General features: G+C 40.9%; 1 protein-coding gene across 6 annotated transcripts in view; it reads right to left on the reverse strand.

The window, feature by feature from the left end:
- Window positions 1-20,807, reverse strand: part of SRGAP2 (SLIT-ROBO Rho GTPase activating protein 2) — a 200,819-nt gene that overhangs the window by 131,868 nt on the left and 48,144 nt on the right. For all 6 annotated transcript variants that reach the window (XM_081865210.1, XM_081865209.1, XM_081865208.1 and 3 more), the window contains exon 3: window positions 7,604-7,796. In XM_081865210.1, coding sequence (XP_081721336.1) covers window positions 7,604-7,796 — 193 coding nt within the window. The remainder of the gene's footprint in view (window positions 1-7,603; window positions 7,797-20,807) is intronic.

Consider the following 20,807-nt stretch of genomic DNA (forward strand, 5'->3'; position numbering starts at 1 on the left):
AACCAGGGGTCAGCAACCTTTTTCAGCAAGGGGCCGGTCCACTGTCCCTCAGACCTTGCTGGGGGCCGGACTATATTTTTTTTGGGGGGGGGATGAACGAATTCCTATGCTCCACAAATAACCCAGAGATGCATTTTAAATAAAAGGACACATTCTACTCATGTACAAACACGTCGATTCCCAGACCATCCGCAGGCCAGATTGAGAAGGCAATTGGGCTGCATTTGGCCCCCGGGCCTTAGGTTGCCTACCCCTGGGCTAAACCATTCACCAACCTGTACCAGCTGCAGATTCCGGACAGGAGGACCCCTGAAGCCAGACTTTCCCAGTCCAAGAATGGCTATAGCTAGTGGACCAGCCTGAGCTGGGCATAATTACCGTATTTTTCACTCTATAACACGCACCCGACCATAACACGCACATAGTTTTTAGAGGAGGAAAACAAGAAAAAAAAATATTCTAAAAGAAACAGTGGATGTATGATTTTTGTGGTTCATGCTGTGGCCACAGACATGTGATCTGACGGTGAGTTTGGGGTAGCCCACTGCAAAAATCCTGAGGATCCATGTGGATCCATGCTTTGTAACCACGGAGGAGGGAAGGAAGGGGAACCATGGATCCTCTGCTCACGACTGCAGCAGATCCCCCCGCCATCCATAGGCATTCGCTCCATAACACGCACAGACATTTCCCCTTACTTTCTAGGAGGAAAAAAGTGAGTGTTATGGAGCAAAAAATACAGTACTCCTAGCCACAGAGGCCACTTGGACATCAATGAGTCCTCCCAGACTATGAACATTTTCCTTCAGGGGGAGTGCAGCCACTCCCAAAACATCATCTACCTAATTCCCTGATATGAGAGCTGACTACCCACGAGCACCTCCATCTTTTCAGGGTTCACTTTATTGGCCCCAATCCGGCCCATCACTGCTTCCAGGCACCAGTCCAACACCACCACAGTCTCTCCTGATTCAGATGGAATGCACAGATAGAGCTGCATATCATCAGTATACTGGTGACACCATGCTCCTCCTTGAAAACAAATGTAATTAAGCATTTTGGAGGTTGAGCAGGCCATAGGTGTAATTTTGCAAGACAATGTATAGCTATAGCGCAGGTAATAAATGATAGAACAAATCAGAGTTACAAATGTCAGGAAAAAGTTGCTTCAGTGTAGGACATTCAGTTCTCTAACCTTCATATAGGTAGTTCATTATAAATTATTATTATTATTATTATTATTATTATTATTATTATTATTTAGGATGCAGCTGCGCAGAAAGCCAGAAGTGGACCTCATCCCTGAAATCTATGTTGAACTCTCCCTTTAGCACATGCAAGCTCCTGACTCAACTACACTCAACTACAGGCAGGAGGGTGTAATAGACTTGCCAATAAGAGCATTGTTAGCATTGGATCCTTCCATGCCACATAGCTCCTGCTTCAGCAATAAGAGAAAACAGTGGCATCAGAAGCTTCCCCTGCAGGTAAATCCATTGTTCTGCATCCATTGCAGAGAGTTTGGGACTTGGAGCCAGATTTCAAACCATCTGCTACCCTGAAATAGTTCTGCTAAAGAACAAAATCTCTTGGGGCTTCCAAAGTGTTTGATTCAAAGCTTCAGTTTGAAGCCTTGGTGTCTGTTTTCCTGCATGTTTAGCAGCACCATGACAAATTCAATATTCTTCTCCCTTCACATCAATGACCAGAAAAAAGTAGCTTATTTATATATCATGGCTACAAATGCCTGAGCTCTTCTAATGTCATGTTGGACCCGTGTGGTAGACAGAGAATAAACAATGCTTCTCTGACTTCCATTCCTATAGCAGCTTATGGACTAGGAGAAACTTACGTTTCTGGAGCCACTTTGGGTAAAGTAAACCTGTTACAAAGGGGCTGACAGGTTCCCCACCTTCCTTTCAAGGTAGGACAAACTTGGAGGTGACCTTTGCGTTATTTACTCACAAATACACTCCACATTATGGCCTCAACATGTGTGAAATCGGAAGACACAGATCCAAGTCAGCTCCCTTTTAGGAACCACATGGCATTAGAAACCCCAACTGTGATTGAGAGTCAATTTGAGACTGTGAATAAGTAAAGCTGTTTAATCTACACCACATTTCAAATTCAGGATGTGTGATTAAAGGATTCAAGATAAAGAAGTAAGAGATATCAGAAACTGCAAAAAAGAAAATGAAGCAGTAATTTTTCTTACTAATCCATCCTCTAATATAGTCCCTACATTATTAGTTTTATGGCTTACATTAAGCTGCAGCAGCATCCTTCTTACATGCAGTTGGATGCACAGGACCTGCTGAGGCAAGGGAGACAAACAACCCCATTTTAAAGTTGTGCTTCAAGGGGACAATGGCAGTTGCTGGAGTGAGTGGGGAAAGGGGAAATGGAAGTGTGGGGGACCAGCATGTTGTCTGAATCCCAAGGGCCTTAAATCTTGTTATTCATTGGAAACCGGAAAGGAGAGGGGTAAATTGGGGGTATTGCCCTTTTGGTCCCCTGTCAAATGGGCTTATTAACAGGTGAAGAACATCCTTGTGAGTGTTCCTATACTGCACAATGCCTACATGTGTTGCTTGCTCTGCCTTTACAGAAGAAGAGTTTTAGAAGACATGGAAAAAAATCAAGAGAGACAGAAAGATGCTGCTATTTCTCACAAAATCTTATAAGAATTGCAGCACAGGCCTTCAAGTGCCATCTCTCTTGTTTCAAACTGGAGGCTTTTGTGGAACGCCACGGGTGACAGACAGGTGGCAGGTGACACAAACAGCTGAGATGGAAAGTAGAGGCATTTGAAGGGTCTCAGACTGATCTTCAGATGAGAGGATTCCTAAGTAGCAAGAAGGAACATGACTTATAGTTACAAGCATTTCAAACATCCATATTAGGGGAATACCTTTAAACTGGTCAACCGTGTTTGTGTGTGTTTGTGTGTTTGTGTGTGTATTGGTGTGCAAGTGTTTTGCATTCTCCTAAGCTCTTCATCAGGCTAGACAGTAAAATAAAGCAAAGTGAGAGAGGAGAGAAAAATTGTCACACCGTATGGTAATGAGAGCTTGACTAGCAGGTATTGCTATTAGGTATTGCCCTGAAATGAATTCTGGTATTGTTTTTTATGAACAAACACAGCTACCTTTCATTCGGCTAGGAATATACCGAATTTAGCCATTAAACAGCAGAAGTGGAAGAAGAGGGTCTTCTATCACCTGAAGATAAAACATGATTCTCTGAGGGAACATTTCCTCCAGCTGTTAGGTAAAGTTAACAAATTTGCTTCTATTGACATTTAGGCACACGACCCAAAATTAATCTCTATCTTTTGTTGCTGATTGTATTTTCTCCCTAGTTTCTTTTTATTACTATTTTCCACCTATGATGGAAATTCTGTGTCTTACCCAAAGGTAAAGGGACAAAAGTGGGATTAACAGTTGATTTTTGTAATTCCAGAGTTGAGGAATCAGTCTTTCCTATTTTTCTCCTTCCCCTGAAGGCTTTGGTGCAACCTGATACCTGTGTGGCACATAAAGGAGTTTCATCTGAATGCCTGCTACTTCCTTCCCCATTCTGCATTAAGATTCATCCCAGATATAGACTCGTGGCATCATCACCAGCAGTTTTTCTCCCTGCCCCAACTTTGCTTTGCTTACCTCCTACCCTGGTGAAAAGTTCAGCAGCACTCAAAAGCTTGCATGCTATTTTGTGATACTTCAGTAGGCCTATCAAAAAGACATTGCACTAATACAGATTTTGGAGTTCTTATGAGCCAACATATCTACCTTTAATTTTTGTACAACTTAGAATAAAAAAAGATCACCAGTGTTGAAGCAATGATTCTTTAACATCAACTTCGTTGGACTGGCCATGTTGTTCAGATGCCTGATTATCATCTTCCAAAGCAACTACTCCCAACTTAAGAATGGAAAGAGAAATACCAGAGGAAAAGAAAAGAGGTTTAAAGACACTCTCAAGGCAAATCTTTAATTTTGTTTAACTTGGTGTTCTCTCTTTTTCTTTTTGTAACCTTTAAAACTTTAATAAATATTGTTTTTTTAAAAATTAAGGCAAATCTTTAAAAATGTAGCACAAGCACTGGTAACTTGGGAACACTGACCTACAAGCGCTCCAGTTGGTGAACAGCCTTTACCAAAGGTGCCATGAACTTTGTAGAAGCACAAACTCAGGACAAAAAGGAGAAACGTGCTAAGAGGTAGGCACATTTGGCAAACCCTTACCATGATAAACTCCCGCCCAGAAACCTATGTCCCCACTGTGGAAAGACGTGTGGATCCAGAATTGGCTTCCACTGTCACTTACGGACTCATTGTTAAGACTGTGTTCATGGAAGACAATCTTACTCGTGATTGCCAAAGAAGACGAAGAAGAGACAACTTGGAACTTTCAAAGCTGCAAACAGTGATATTAGCCTATAATCACCACTGGCTAGGGAAAAATTGATCACACCACTGCAAAACAAGTAGCTTAAAAGCCGCTGGTGCCAGCAGGTAAACCACCAAAATAGCATCTATAAGATGCAAACACTAAAACAGGAAAAGCTGCTCATGACAGAATTCTGGTCCCCAACAACCTATGAATATTAGCCCAAAACACAGGTTTCATGGGTTGTGAAAATTTTGCTGTAGGGATCGGTGAGAATCAGTGCTAGGAAACTGGTTATTTCCATAACTTAAAAGGTTGTGTACTCCAAATTAGAACAACGGATCATATTCACCATTTTATCTACTTTCGATACTCATCACGCTTCAGGCTATAATCTTATGGGAAACCAAGACACTCTGCTTTAACAAACAAAATTTCACCCATGAACAGAAAGAAAAAAAGTAATCTGCTACAACTGTTCCCCAACACTTCTGAGTAACACACACTGCAGCATTAATTAAAAGCCTGCTGGCTAGCTTAACAACTTCCATATCAAATGTTCAACTGAAACACCCAACAGAAGGAAAGCAGCAGCTATAGGCAAAATGTCTCTAATGAGAGAGCATTTCCACTAGGGAAATTTGACACCATCATTAAACAGAAGTTTATTCTTGCACTTATCACTGGAAAAACCTAGGGGTTGTGCATTTGGACTAACAACTTTTGTTAGAACTAACAACTACCCAAAACTGACATTTCTCTTTAATGGCACACGGAGTGCAGATCTAAAGCATTTTTAAAGCCTCCCGCTGTTGATGGAAAATGGCAGACAAAAAATGTTCAAGACACAATTGTAGTTCTATAAATATGAGAAGGACACTTACAACTCTCTTTATTGGCTATGCTTAGGGGATCAGGCTTTGGTGGTGATGTAGTGCAGTGTATGTCTTAATGAGGATGTTTGCATTAAGTATCAGTCAGGAGGAGAACAAAAGGTGAACCACTTCAAAGCTGTATAAAAAGGAAGCCAAAGGGTGAAAAGTTAATGGCTTTCAGAGGAAGACTTTCTAGTAAAATGGAAGGTTGTATCTCCCATCACAGCCAAACCGTATTCCCAAACACAGCAATTAAATCGAGTAATAAAAACAAAGCATTCTAATCCCTCAATGGCTGGAAATTAAACAAACTGAATTTAGGATGGAGGCTCATCCAGATGGATCTTTTCTCCCGAGAACAGGCTGAATATTCTGGAGCAGATATTATTGTGATCCCAACACTAATTTTACATCAAGCTGCCATCCCAGCTGCTATCCCAACAACACAATTTGACAGGCTTTGCACATTGTCGAGCTATGCAGCAGAAGTTAGGAAGGTTCCCTTCTCCCTGTAGTCCAATACAGACAACAAGCAGGGCCTTTCCCCTTTTCCAGAGATGGGCATCTTATCCATCTGAAAGCAACACTAGATCTCATAATGAGCCAGAAAGCCATGTCTAATTTACACATCATTTGCATTTCTTGCATGGCATTCCCATGAGTCTTGGAACTGCAAAACTACAAGAGGTTGGCTGCATATATTCTGCCACAGAACCTATCATGAATTTGGCATTCATGAAATGTGAGAAACTTGCAACCCTGGGATCAAAAAATGTGCTAGGGATATTTTAGAAGCAGGGAAGTTTAGCACACTAACATCCATTATATTGAGTTCTCTTGGATGCCTCCATGTTTCTGTTCTTTTAAACAATTCTATGCTATCACATGTTCATACACATCTCTGAAAACGTTTGTGCTAGGAACATTTAAAGATGAAAACAAAGTTTCTAGGATAAGAACACTGAGACATTACAGAAGCACCTTCGCCATGTGGTGGAGTTCATGGGCAATACATTTCCATTCTGTTCCAAAATACTGGTATCCTACATAAAATTATGCACAATAGGCAGATTAGCAGGGATATTGCTCAATGGAATGAAGGATTAGTGCATTTGCACAGAGTATCTTGGCCACCTTTAAGTTTGCAAAGCAAACAAACACAATCTTGAGGGGATACATAGTATTAGAAACCAGGTTTTTATTCAAATATCAATTTTTAAAATGAAACACGTAACTCACCAGAGCCATGGAGCTATGGGATAAAAGATCACGTCCTACTGAGACAATGAAAATGCAGAGGATTGCCCCATTTGGCTCACAATTTTGGGGGCAGTTCCCTTTAAAAGCACCATCTTCAAGTGCATACATGCAGCTCCAGAAATAATGTTGCTGGCAGAGGAAGCAAGAATGAATCATGGTCACATATACTCCCTAAGATCTCACTTATGACTTTGATACATAAAGCAGCTTCTCTCTCTCATTATCCCTTCCCCCCTCAAACTGTGTGGCTGTCAGACATAGATGGTGACCCACTCTGACTGCTGTCCTTCAGGCTTGAAGGACGCAGCTATACAATACTGAGCCCCCTTCCTTTGACATTGATGTCAAACAGCCTTCCATTCATTTTCAGAGGATTCGCAATCCATATCCATTCTCAAAGCCAATATAAGCAGCAGGAGAGGCTCATTTCCTCTTCTCCTTTTGCACATCCTGTCACTGACGCCAGTGATTATCCTAACAGAGAATGGGAGGAGCCCCTGCTAGCAACCCATGGCAAATAGGTGGGAAATGCTGGGGCTGCTTGCATGTGTGAAACCTCCCACAGGCATCAAAGCTGAAGCACTTCAAACAAAGTCACAGCAGCCACAGCTCACAAAGATCAGCAACAAGCTACAGTGGAACAGCTTTAGGAAGAATCCTTGCTTTCCAATGGCCACACTTTATACTGACAAACACCAGTTATGTGTTAGATTTGCATCCTCTACTCTGGGGTCCTTGTCTTTAACGCACAAAAAGGAGGGAAGGAAGCAGTAACAGAGGACATGAAAGTACCAGATTTCACAGGAGACTGTGCATCTTCCCACTGGGCAAGCAACCAAGAGATGAGCACAAGTGCTGTGATGCTACAGAGATCACATATGCTGACACAACACATTTGAGTGCCCCACCCTCCCAAGCTAAATCTGGAAGGAGGAGCAGGATAAAAACTACTCTTCAGCTTTAGGAAGACAGGAAAAAACCACACAGGAAGAAGAAAACACCATGTACTTTGTTATACACATTCATTCATTCATTCATTCATAGATAGGTTTGTGCAAGAAACAACACTTTACTTGAATTGCTGGTCTTTGGTGCTCCTTGTTTTTGCCAGAAATCGTTCAGCTAGCTTCTCCAAGTTCCTGGAGTAATCCATCTCGATCTCAGCCTTTTTGCGGAAAAAATCCTGCAGGTCCTGGAGCAGCTGGACTCTAAGTTCACATTGCTGATCAAGACATTTCAGTTGTTCAATAAGCTGGGCTCGGATCTCTGTAAAACAAAGGGGGAGGGAAGCCACACACTGAGTGTTAAAACAGACTCTTAAAAAGGGCATAAAATGTAACAAGATGTCTGGTGGTCATAGTGCTAGAACATTGGTTAAAACTATGCAGACATCAAGTAAGAAACTGCCTAAGAGAGCCGTGTCAACAACTCTGAGCTACCTAAAGAAGAGCCAAAATTGTACAATCATACAGTGTAGTACCAGATAGTGTTATATATAAGTATATAATTGGAGGCAGTGTTAGAAACTCGTATAGAGAAGCTAGGAGCCAAATGGCTCCTGGGACCTTGGTTGCAGGCGCCAAAACATAATGTCTAGTAGTCACTTGGGGGAGGGAGGGTGGGAAACACTCTTTATTATTTTCAAAAGCATGAACCAATCTGCAATTCACATAAGTGATACAATGTTAATATCACATTTTTAACAGAAATTGTTTATACATGTTTAATTTGGTGTCTACAATAAAAATATTGGTACCATACTTCAGTTTTCAAAATACTCTACTCTTTATTGTTAAACTCCTTAACATATTGTCTATCCTTAACATACACTTTGAAGTTTCAAAGCACATACATTTCAGTAATCCCTGAGTGTCAGCCAGACGCAAAAAATGGCACCCAGACTTTTTGAGGTGCTCACAAAGGGAGACTCTTTAGGAATGAAATGCGCCTGGTGCCCTGCTAATTTCGAACCCTGACTGAAGGACCTGGATTTCAAACCAATTCAGAATACATATTGAATGGCCTTAGCTTACACACACAGGGCCTAAGCTGGATAGCTCAGTTGGTTAGAGCTGATAATGCCAAAGTTGCAGGTTCGATCCCCATATGGAACAGCCGCATATTCCTGCATTGCAGGGGGTAGGACTGGATGATCCTTAGGGTCCCATCCAACTTTGATTCTATGCTTCTCAAACCACATGCTCCACTTTTTGTTTTACTTCCAATCACAATGTGGTTCTCTAACATTTCATGTCAGGCATGGAGAGTGACTAGAAATGCATGGACAGTGCATGGAGAGATTTTTAAATCTCCCCAACGACTGGTGACAAAATAAATCCATCCCACATTACAAATATGGGGGTGTCCCATGGGAGTGTTTTTTCCACCCCAAAGCCTAACTGTAGCAAAGGAAACAATTTTGACTGCTGTTTGGCAAGAATGAAAGAGTTAAGCCCTCCCACTCCATTCCCAATTAAAATCACTCTCCGTAATTATATTTTTAAAAGAACACACAATATAATTGGGAATAATGCAATTAACATCATATGTATTTTAGCCCCACTGTGTAACCCACTTCACAAGGCTACTGAGAATGAAAATGTGATGGCCCTATGTATGCTGCCCTTCACTCTTTGGAGAAAGAGCAGGATATGAATGCTATAAATATTATGTACAAGCCAGTTAGTAAAATCAAGGCTAAAATTGTTCCCCATGCCTCTCACTTCCCCTCTGGCCTCTAACCAACCTCAATGTCAGCAAAAGCTCTCCATGATTAACTGTGCCTGTAGACAGAAAAATAACTATAATTGTGTTTTGGACACTGTGGCCAAGGGATAACAAAGCAACTTGGAACCCAATACAGTTCACTTACAAGGAAGGCTTTTACTGCTGAAGATTCTATCCATCAGCAGTGTCAAGGGCACATTTGGCATCCCAACGAAGCGGTCATTGTCCAAAAATGTACTGAATCTCTCTAGATAAGGGCCACAGGGCCGGCTAACGCTGCAATTCCCCGTGTTAGCTCAAATTCCCTCCAGAGACTCTCCATCAAATTCCTTTGCAGGCTATTCCTAGGGCAAAACCAAAGCACTGATCATGCCGGGCATTCCCAGAAGACACCAATTTGGGATTATTCAATTAGCTGCTGTGACTCCAGCTGCGTCACTGCAATTAAATGCAGCACATCAAATTGAGAATACTTTGCCTTTGGAAGGTCCAACTGATTCGCATTCCCAATTGGAAAAGGTCACAAGACTGTTTCATTTTTCATGAAAAGGATGTCTTTGGGCAAAATTTTCAGGCAGATTCCTTTCGCCTGCACAGAGAGTGGTTTTAGCATAGATGACACGGCTGTTAATATACCATTTTTACTACTTGGGCAGATAAATGTTTTATTAAGACCACCCAATGCTTGCAATAGCCTTTGGAAGTATCAAACTATATATTTCTGACCCATGGGAAAGCTAAACAAGTGACATCACATCTGGCAAGTAAAAGTACCATTCTCAGTTATTATATCAAACCCCACCAACGTACGGCCTTTGGCTACTGAGCTATTAAATAAGTTGGTTGCAGATCTATTAATAATGCCTCTGCCTCAGCCCCCTAAATGCCCAAGAAAATGATCAGCTATGCATTTTCCTCCAAAACTCTCTGGACATTTGAAAAGCTAATTAGAACTGCCTGCTATGTCTGTGAATTTTCTGTGGCCGATCTCAGTTATTTATATAACAGTCTCATTCCCAGATCAAATTGATACCAAACAACATAAATAAGCAAATGCAACACTTAGCATTCACTGAGCTTCTGTCTTTTCTTTACGACTCTGGATCATTTGGATACAAAACTCAGTGCAAGCAGCACTAGAGCAAGAGGGCTTTTGCAAGTGTTTATTTTTTAAATGGCCCATTTTATATGCACACAAACTACAGACAAAGAAGCAAGGATAAGATCCAACATCACACCAGCTGCTGAGACTTCCCCAGTCCTTCTTCTTCCCCCACAGCTCCCATGTCCCCCCATTTGCTCCAAAGCCCCCACCCCTCCACAACCCTCTAAGCATATTAGGGAGCAAGGATGAATGCTGCAGCCAAGTCCCTATTTATGCAAGGGTGCCATAACTGGATATAACATCCAAAATGAGAAAAAACTACTGATTGAAAAAAGGAACCTACAGGTAGGTATCTGGTCAGTAACTGAAACCACATTCTTCAGAGCAATGTTCAGAGGTCTAAAAGCTTTCCCTTGGAAAAGCTGAAAGAATCATCTTAACCTTCAAGCAGCACACTGAACTTGGCCAACAATCAAGCAATGAAGGAAAAAGAAAATGCATTTTATACATCACTTCATTTTTATGAGCAATCAGATCAGATATGCCGAGCTTCTTCAAGTTTCCACGTGGTAGATTCAACTTCATAGCTACTTTATCCGAAACTGTTCAGGGGACCCAAACAACTGCATGGAGTCTTCATGTGTCCTATCCATCACATGAATAGAATATATACTAATAATAATCTTCAGCATTTGAACCCAAAACATATTTAACTCAACCTCCAAACACAGGACTCACTCTTAATAGTTTTACCATATAACCCTTCCCCCACTTCTCTTAAAGCAGCTTTTAAAAACAACAATGCAATGGTTTTGCTACTGCAAGTCACCTTTTTAAAAAAGGGCATCACTCAGTTTGGACACTTCACAACCCAGTAATTGAAGACCAATTACTGTGTGTGTGTGTGTGTGTGTGTGTGTGTGTGTGTGTGTGTGTGTGTACAGTATATATAATCCAATTAGCTGCTTTATAGTGTTCCAGTTAATTCCACAGAAAATTTTAGATGCAGTACAACAGCTCTTCTCATATAGGTATACAAAGACTCAGAGCTCAAAAACTTTTAAAAGGTGGTAGAAATGGTTTTTAAAATGTTCCACAGATGCACATGGGTGCAGCTGCACAGCAGAATACAAATGTATAAGTAAGTAAGAAAGAAGCCTTATGGGGGTGGGTAGGTGTTGCCCCCCTGGAGAGATAATGTCAATACATGTCTTTCACTCACCACAGCTTCCCATTCCTGCTTGCTTTTCATTGATTTTTTAGGAAGGCTGGGAGTACAGAAAATCCAGTAGTTTCTATAGCAATCATGACACTTACACCTGCTGAGGAAATAATTTTTGCAGCTTTGGGGACAGGTAGCGATGGCAGCCTAGAGAGCTAGTTCTGAGACAGCAAAATCCCACAGGGAATGTAAGGTGCTGAAACAGCCAGCCTGTAGTAGGAGAAATCAAGAGTACTGGTCTTCTGGGACCTGTGCAGGGAAGCAAGGTCTAAAGCAGGCATCCCCAAACTTGGCCCTCCAGAAGTTTTGGGACTACAACTCCCATCATCCCTAGCTAACAGGACCAGTGGTCAGGGATGATGGGAATTGTAGTCCCAAAACATCTGGAGGGCTGAGTTTGGGGATGCCTGCTATATGCTGCCTAATTAGCTTTTTCCGGAATTATTTTTCTCTGTTAGATAAAACAAGCTCCCGTAATATTTTCAGTTGCTTTTTGTAGGAAGAATTCACTGTGTTCAAAGTACACCACCATACTCTGAAACCCAGCCAACTGATTGGTAGTGTTCTACGTGAAGATGCTTTTAAGGATTCTGATGAGGATCAAACATTTTTTGTCATCTGGGCATATCAGGGACCTATAGAACAAGCCAAAAATATTCTTTTGCAGAAAGAAACCAGATTTATTTTTCTACTCAACACTTTACATCCTTCAGGCTTGAATACAGAATTAGATTACAGCTGTTTTTTATGAGTTATTACGTGGTTAATATCTTAAAGGAATATTATCAATTTCTTTAAACATTTATTTATGGTTAAAATATGGTCTTTTTAAGAAGCATTTATGGAAATTATAGCCACCTGTAGTTGTAGTCAATATTGCCTCTCTCTATATAAAGAGGCATTAGGTTAATGGTCGTGATGACTGAATCCATTATGTTCCATGTCTCTGATATACAAGAATACGGTATGTAAATTTATTGTTTAGTATGTGTATTATTTTACTTGGTTTTGTATAAAATTACATCACATTATGTTCCTTTATATAATCCACAGTATGCACAGCTGACAAAGCTTGGTTGGGTGAAACATGGGATTATCCTGGAATCCTTGACTTATTTTCTGCATGTGCCATTCTTCCAAGTTTTTCATCTGATACAGTACCTGCATACAAGGAACACTAGAATTCTTAACAGCATATTCATGTGGAACACTACAAGATTGATATCCGTGGATATTGCCAATATAAGAACTGAATAGATTGTATTTCCTGATCAATCTGCTGGACTTTAATTTCTCATAATATGTTTCGTTTATATGATGAGTTGGTCTACAGAACCATATATTTTGATATGATATGTTGAATCGCATTTAAAAAGAATTTATATAGTTACACATAGCCTGTTACGTTGTTTGTGTTGTTATGAACTGTCATGAGGCGGGACTGCTATGCTCCGTAAAACCAAACTGGGCCAAGCAAGCTAACAACTATGTCACACCCTTCAAGCCACAGTCAATGGTTCCTCCCTTTTGTTTCTGCAGAGATGTGCTACAGCAGGACCAGTGCTCTGCAGTTTCCACAGGACTGCATTTCCATTGGACGGAAAGCAGTAGCTGATTGGGTTTGCTGGCACTGGGGAACAATAGTTCATTGATGGCCCAAGTGCCCCTTTCTGTTAGGTTTTCGCAGGTTTTTAGTTGTTGTTGTTGTGGCTGCAAATAAAATGAAGTCAAGAATGCAGGAATTTCCTGAAGGCCAGAAAGTTTTCCAAGGCTATACAATGTATTCCTGTTATCCAATCCCAATCCTTATACAAGCAGAGGGTTCCCCCCCCCACCTCCTGCCAGAACATACTAAGGCACAGTGGGCCGCTGTATTTCAGAACAGCTTACCAAAAGAAACTGCAGATGCAATAAATATACTGAAAGGACTGGTAACTCCTACCTAAACTACTTACCCTGAACCAATTTAGTTTGGAATTTAACACTTCTTTCAAAAAATATGTATCTTCATTCGCTTGGAGGGTGTCATTTAAACCTGTATAATCCCAAAACCACAGTGCACCACAAGCAGAGGACAAATGGGGGGAAAGGGCACAACCGTCCAATTTCCGCAACAAAACTTAACACAGAGACCACTGGGAGGAGGTCAGAATACATTATCAGTAGCCTGCCTTAACTAGGGAAAGTTTTCTTCCTGCAAGGTTGATAACTTGATAAAAAACTCACCAAGAGAACCCAATGCATCTCTGTGCCATGAGCTGAGCCAGGCTTTTGTCTATCTTCACAATTTGAATGGCAGCAGCTTTCGAAACGGCCATTGTGACAGGGAATTTCATTAATGCGAGCAGTTTCTGAGCTCTGGGTGCAGTAGTGAGCCTAAGATTTCAGATTAAAACTGCCCCTGCTGGAAGAAAAGGAAGACCCTTTTCTGCCTCCCCACTTCCAGCCACTCTCTGAAGACTGCAGAAGGGACCCTTCATAAGAATATAAGGGGGGGCGGGGCAGGCAGGGGAAGTATGGCTTTGGTTTTTTTAGTCTTCTGATGAAGACTAGACCATGTGGGAAATGAACATAAGATTTTAGCTGCAGTTCACTCATTTTCAGCTTTGCATTTTTGTTATAAACCGCACCAAGACACTCCATTGTGGTGCCCATAACCTAGGATTAAGGTGCCATTTAGCTCCTATCTTTCATATCTCAGTTTCTAACGCTGAATGGCAGACATCACTACCAACACATTAAACACTGGCTCTCCTGAACAACTTCATGCTTCACGTGGGCCATTCATGTGTTGTTGTTGTTTTAAAAAATGCCTGTTTAATCTACCATTAACAATGCAACTTAAAATAACTATGTTAAAAACAAAGGACCAGACCAAAAAATATTTTGCAGGTAAATGAAAAGGTCTTCTCCAGATGTCAAAAAGAACCAGGAAGATGATACCAAGTAACCTTTTCTGGCACCCCCACACACCTCATGGTTAGCCACTTCATTTTGCTTGGTGAGGCACTTGGGGCAGTGCCTCTGAAAAAGATCTTAAGGTTTGGGTAAGAACCTCATATATGTTTATATGTTAATATTTTATCTGTTAACATCTGGTAAATATGTTCCCCTTATTTTTAAAAAAGAGATCATAAGGTTTTGTTGTTTTTAAAGGAAACCCATCCAGAGATTGGGGGGGGGGGGCTGTTCACTGTAAACTTGCAAAAATGTTTTCATCACCCCCTCAAATCAGAATCCTGTAAAGGGAAAAATGTGTGTTTGGGGCAAAGACACTGCAATATTTTTAGAACAGCCAGTCTAATTTAGAAGCATCCTCACAGCATGCACTCTGCCACATGCAGACACCAGCGAGTATCTGCAAGGCTCATTGCAAGCCCTCATGGAGCTTCCCTGTAAATTTAACTTGAGGGGCTTAAAAAAAAAAAATCTTACAATTAAAGAAACAGTTCAGCAGCACTCTGCATTCTCAATTTTTCTTTGAAAATTCACATTCTCGGATGGTCACGTAAGAAATCTCACAAAAGAGTAACATTTTTGTATGAGAACCTCTAATAGAACTAAGCCAGAAACAATGAGGAGATAACATAAATTGCAGAGCCAGCCCGATTCATCTTCCTTATTTATTTAACAAGCCAAACATAAAATATACTGAATTAACAACCCCTTATCTGCTGTAGCCACCAAAAGACCAACCTACATAAGGAGAATTTGCATTGCTTTCAGGCTTGCTGAAGGCTTAGTACATGCTACAGTCTGCAGCTGACCCAACAGGGAGCCTGTCACCTAGAATCGCTTAATAGAAGCACGAAGTGTGGGAGACAATTTTCCTTCCCTGCAGCACCATAAAACACAGAAAAATATTTGAAGCATAGGAGGTAAAGTAAGAGATGAGAAAACCAGGCTCAACCTTAGCTTGATGGACGAGCTTAACTGCAAGTTACAATGATGGGTTTTTATCATCCTTGTAGAGCACATGAAGTGTGGAGCTTCAGAAATTATAACTCTGAAGTCTGACAACTCAACACTTTGAGGATCATGAAGAAAAGAAAAGAACATTCAGATCTCCAAGTTCCAAAAAAACTTAGGGAGCCATAGATCGAAACCAGCACCTTAAAGTCAGCCTTAAGGAACTGCAGCATCAATTTAATGTGCTCTCCATGCAGGTTAATATGCTCTCATGCGGCTCGGTGGCATTTCACCACCTTTTAAAAGAACCTTCAGGACACATGCATCATGAGACATTAATGAAGGCTCCAGATTCCTAGGGTAAAATAATAGTCAATCATTCTAAACCAAAGATAAATCAACTTTCAATGCAAAAATATTGGCCTTGGTGCTTTGAATATAATTTTGGCAAATCAGCTACAAAGAGTACTTTTACCAAAGGTTTTAACTTTCTCTTTCAACAGGAATGGTTGTGGGTTTTCTATTTCTTCATATCATTTTTATAATCAATACATTTTTATAACAGCACAGAAAGAGTGGCTGGGGAAACCCAGCCAGATGGGCGGGGTACAAGTAATAAATTATTATTATTATTATTATTATTATTATTATTATTATTATTATTATTATAAACTTCAGTTTGGTATGAAGGGCCCAAGATGAAAACTTGCATCTCTTGCACTAGCTGAAGAACAGGTGATGCTATTCTGAGTGCCACACCCTGCAAGATTCAGCGAGCTATTTTATTTCACACTTACAAAAGAGACAGAGATGAGACAGATGTGTGTTTTTTATAAAAAGAAAACTTCTCATAATTACTGAAGAACTGAATAATAAACAGATGCTATCTTCGTAAGCAATAATCCCCACAGTAGTAAATCCAGAGGCTAAACAAGATTTTTCTTTTTATGTTTTCTCTCCTCCACCAATGCCAACCGCTCTTCCTTAACATACCTTAACTCTAACTAACCCTTCCCCCCTCCATATGCTAACTGCCTTAGGATGCTCCTTGTCAATCACAAGCAACTCATCACTATTCTAAAAGAGCTGGGGTATTACATTTGCATAAAGCCAAGTCACAAAGCCCTAATCCTTTAACTCAATATTTAGTCCAAGATGATTCCATTATGACAGTATTTTTTAAAACAAACTCAAGGCGCGCGCACACACACATCATTTCCAACAGAGGTTAAAAAGCAGCAGCAATTACCAAGATTGTATCCACACAAGTTTGAGCAGGCATAATGCCAACACTTGGATGTATCGATGCTTTGCAGCTGCTAATTATAATTAAGGAACTCCAACTGGTATACAGCACAAAAGAAGAAAGAATTAATTCTGAACAGCAACCCCCATACGGGATCAAACCAACAGCACATTTTCCTTTTTACTGAAATTCATAGGAAAATATTGGCTTGCCTACACTTTTTGCCCTATTGTGGACAGCAGGAAAGCATTCATTCTTTTGGAACAGTTATTACTTTGTAACACATGGAGAACAAAGCTCTCGCTCATATAGATGCAAGCCCCCATGCCGTCACCTGAACGTTGCTGGAGGGCTCATGACCCAGTGGGAATCTGGTGGAGGCTTCGTGGAACCTCTCCATGAGGACTGTCAACACAGCCTGTACCATTTGGACCATCAGGATGGCATCATGTGAATGGAAGGGTCAGCAGAGAGTGCCCCATATGGTGGCACTGGCTGATAAAACTGATGCATCCACCCAGTTCTCACTAGGCCACCAGCCCACAAAAACCCAAAAGAAACATAGCAGGGCTGTGTTCTTTTCTTTTCTTTTCTTTCTTTTTTTTAAGAGCCAAGTATAAGTAACATTTTGCCCATAAGAGTCACAATGCAATTTGAAAAACAGAGATAAATAATGCAATATGGATTCAAATCACAAGCAAGGAGATTCCAACTAAACCTTAGGAAGAACTTTCTGACAGAACTGATCAACAGTGCAACAGGCTCCCATGAAAGGTGGTAGACTCTTTTTCACTGGGTGTTTTTAAGCAAAGGTTGGGTGTCCATCTGTCAGAGATGCTTTAGCTTTTGATTCTTGCACTGCAGAGGGTTGGACTAAATGACCCTTGGGGATCCTTCATTTCTATGATTCTATGAATGCTGGTGTTTTAAAGTAACTGATACCTTTCCCCTTTTTTGCAGAGAACTAATTTAACTAAGTTATAGTATCCTCTTGGAAGCTCCACTGCTTAAGGAATGTACATACTTTATCACAAGAGCGCTTACATGCCCGACTAAACCTTGGTATCCAGCAGGTTCAAAACTCTGACATCTTCGCTGAGGCTATATCAGGTAAGACTTACTATATAGGCTGACCAATGTTGAACTAATATGGCTGCAATCAGATGTAATGCTGGTCATTAATCATGTTTAGGGAAATTAGCCTGTGCACAAGCTGCATTCTAATGCACACAGTTTAAGCAGTCCCTTAAGCAACTAGGACAGGCTTCCTCAACCTCGGCCCTCCAGATGTTTTGAGACTACAGTTCCCATCATTCCCGACCACTGGTCCTGCTAGCTAGGGATCATGGGAGTTGTAGGCCAAAAACATCTGGAGGGCTGAGGTTGAGGAAGCCTGAGCTAGAATGAGGGAAATAAACCACAGAGCAACAGGCTTAGCAAATGAATATTAACCAGCACTGTTGGTTTGTTTCTCTCAAACAAACTATGACTGGGGTGCCAAAAACAAACCTTGGCTTATGATCATGGTTTCATGGAAGGAAAACAAAATACAAGCACTGATTCATAGCTAAGCTAACACTGAGTCAGTCACTCTATAGTTTGTTTCCCCATTCCACTATACAGTGGTACCTTGGGTTACATACGCTTCAGGTTACAGACTCCTCTAACCCAGAAAAAGTACCTCGGGTTAAGAACTTTACTTCAGGATGGGAACAGAAATCGTGCTCCGGTGGCGTGGCAGCAGCAGGAGGCCCTATTAGCTAAAGTGGTCTTCAGGTTAAGAACAGTTTCAGGTTAAGAACGGACCTCTGGAACGAATTAAGTACTTAACCTGAGGTATCACTGTAGTTTGTTTCCCCATTCTAGGAAGGAAGGAGCAAAGGAGGAACTACTCAAGCTATATGCACCAGCCAAGGTCCCCAACCACTGTTTCTGACCAGTGTCACATGCCAACACGGCCACATTTTATTTAGTAAAACACACCTTTCTGCAGTACCTTAGTAGTCATTTAGTCATTGACTAGGAAAGCTTATAGTTCAGTAAACCAAACAGAAAGATGACCTTGACCAGAAGGATATTCAGAAAATAGTGAACTACCCTGCGGACCAGAGCTTGATCATTGCACACACTCCTGCTTCATCTTGCAAACATCTCATACATCCAGACATTCAACTGTCTTGAACTCTCTCCCTCATCTCTTAAAATACAAAGGCTCTTGCTACAGGGCAGCTGTACTTACTCTCACTTTCTTTTCTTTTTTTAAAAAAGGCTGCTGTTATGTTTGTAGCCAGCTGTGAGAAATACCAACAATAATCTCAGGAATCCAAAGGGAAATGAAATACCTTTGCTCTGCTGATTGTAGAGGTCTACAATTGTTTGCATCCTCATAGATTTGCTTTTCATCTCTTCTTTTTCCTACCTCTTATCTCTGCTTTAATCTGCCTCACTTGGCACAAACGCCTCAGCATCTAATTTAACTGCTCATAAAAAGACACGATGCTGCATTACTTTACATTTAGGATTTCCACTTTACATGGGTTGAGATCATCTGCTTCCCAGTTGCTGAATTCGCTAGAAACCAGTGAGACAGAGGTTTTGTTTTTAATATGTATTGTTATGAGCTTTTATTTATAAAACGGGAAGTTGGTTGAATCTGTGTTCACGTGCTTCTCAATAATACGTTTCCCAACAGATCAACGGATTTGAAGAAATCCCCCGGAAAAATCTATGGCAGTTTTTTTTTCAAAAGATGACAAACTTCAGGGGAAATTCTGTTGTTGAGAAAGCAAAAGCAGACCACGTATGTAGCTCTGAAAGGAAGAAACTGCAAGAACTTGCTTGGCATTTTTTTTCAAGCACAGAAACTTGTAACATTTAAAAACAACCTTATCATTTTCAGATGAACAAAAGGATCCAAATTCCTGTCCCACCCTTTCTGCCCATGAACCCTCAAACCTATTACCTGCCTCTGAAATCGGATGATATATCTCTCCCATCTCCCTAACGCTTGGTACAATGCTGGGGGAGCATCTCAAGCATCCGGAATTTCTGATACATTGCCATAGCAACATTCTAAGCACAAGGAAAGGAGCCTCTGATAACAGAGACAAGTAAAAGGAGCTCCTTCGCCAGCTTAGTTTGTAATTTAAGCTGTGAAAGAAGCCCCTTTTACCTGTCTGTGTTAGCAGGGACCCCCTTACTGGTGCTTAGAACACCTAGAGCCATTTGAGATGGTCTATTTCAGAATACAAGAGCCCTTTTGGAATGTGCCAATTTGCATTCCAAACCAAGTAATTGCAATATCACTGGCGCACAGTGTATACGCACTCCTCCACAGTGATGCCACTACTGTTTAACTTATGCGAGAGCGCATGATTGCAAACCAGCCCTTATAGTGTAATTTCTGGTTTTCTTTTATTATGCAGATTAAAAAATAATTCATTTTAAATACCTGTCTGAACCAATGGGATTTGGCACGTTACAAATACATATTGCATTCTATTATGAGCAACCAAATGGGAGCCCTAGCCCTTTGTGTCCTCCTAAGATGGAGAAAAAAGAGAAATAAACAAAGCGTTCTGGGAGGAAAGCCAAGATTTCCTTGGCACCCATCTACCTTATCACAGCACAGACTTCCAAGATGCTTTTCTCCTATTCCCAAATGCCAAGCAATTTAAAATGATAAGAGACTGAGGAGAGGAATAACACAAACCCATACCAAGGGTCCACTCACAGTACTAAAAAAATCAGTAAGAGGTGTTTTGACCACCCACATGGATCAAGTTAACAGGCAGAGAAACTCTTGTCAGTCTTTGTGAAAATCAAACATAGTAAGATTCATGGTGATTTGACACGAGTGATGGTCTTCTTTCACGCTGGAGACTTGGAAGTCCAAGCCATCTTTTTCCAGAGGGAGCCTTCTCTGTAAAATATGCTGTATGTCACACGCAGTTACCTCTTCCCTCAGAACTAACTGGATCTCCAAACTATTTTAGATATATGAAATACATGCCAGCACACATTGAAATCAAGGACAAGACAGGCTAGGCTATGGAAGGAAGGAAGCAA

Source organism: Podarcis erhardii (assembly GCF_964252035.2).
Source record: "Podarcis erhardii genome assembly, chromosome: 6".
NCBI lineage: Eukaryota > Metazoa > Chordata > Lepidosauria > Squamata > Lacertidae > Podarcis > Podarcis erhardii.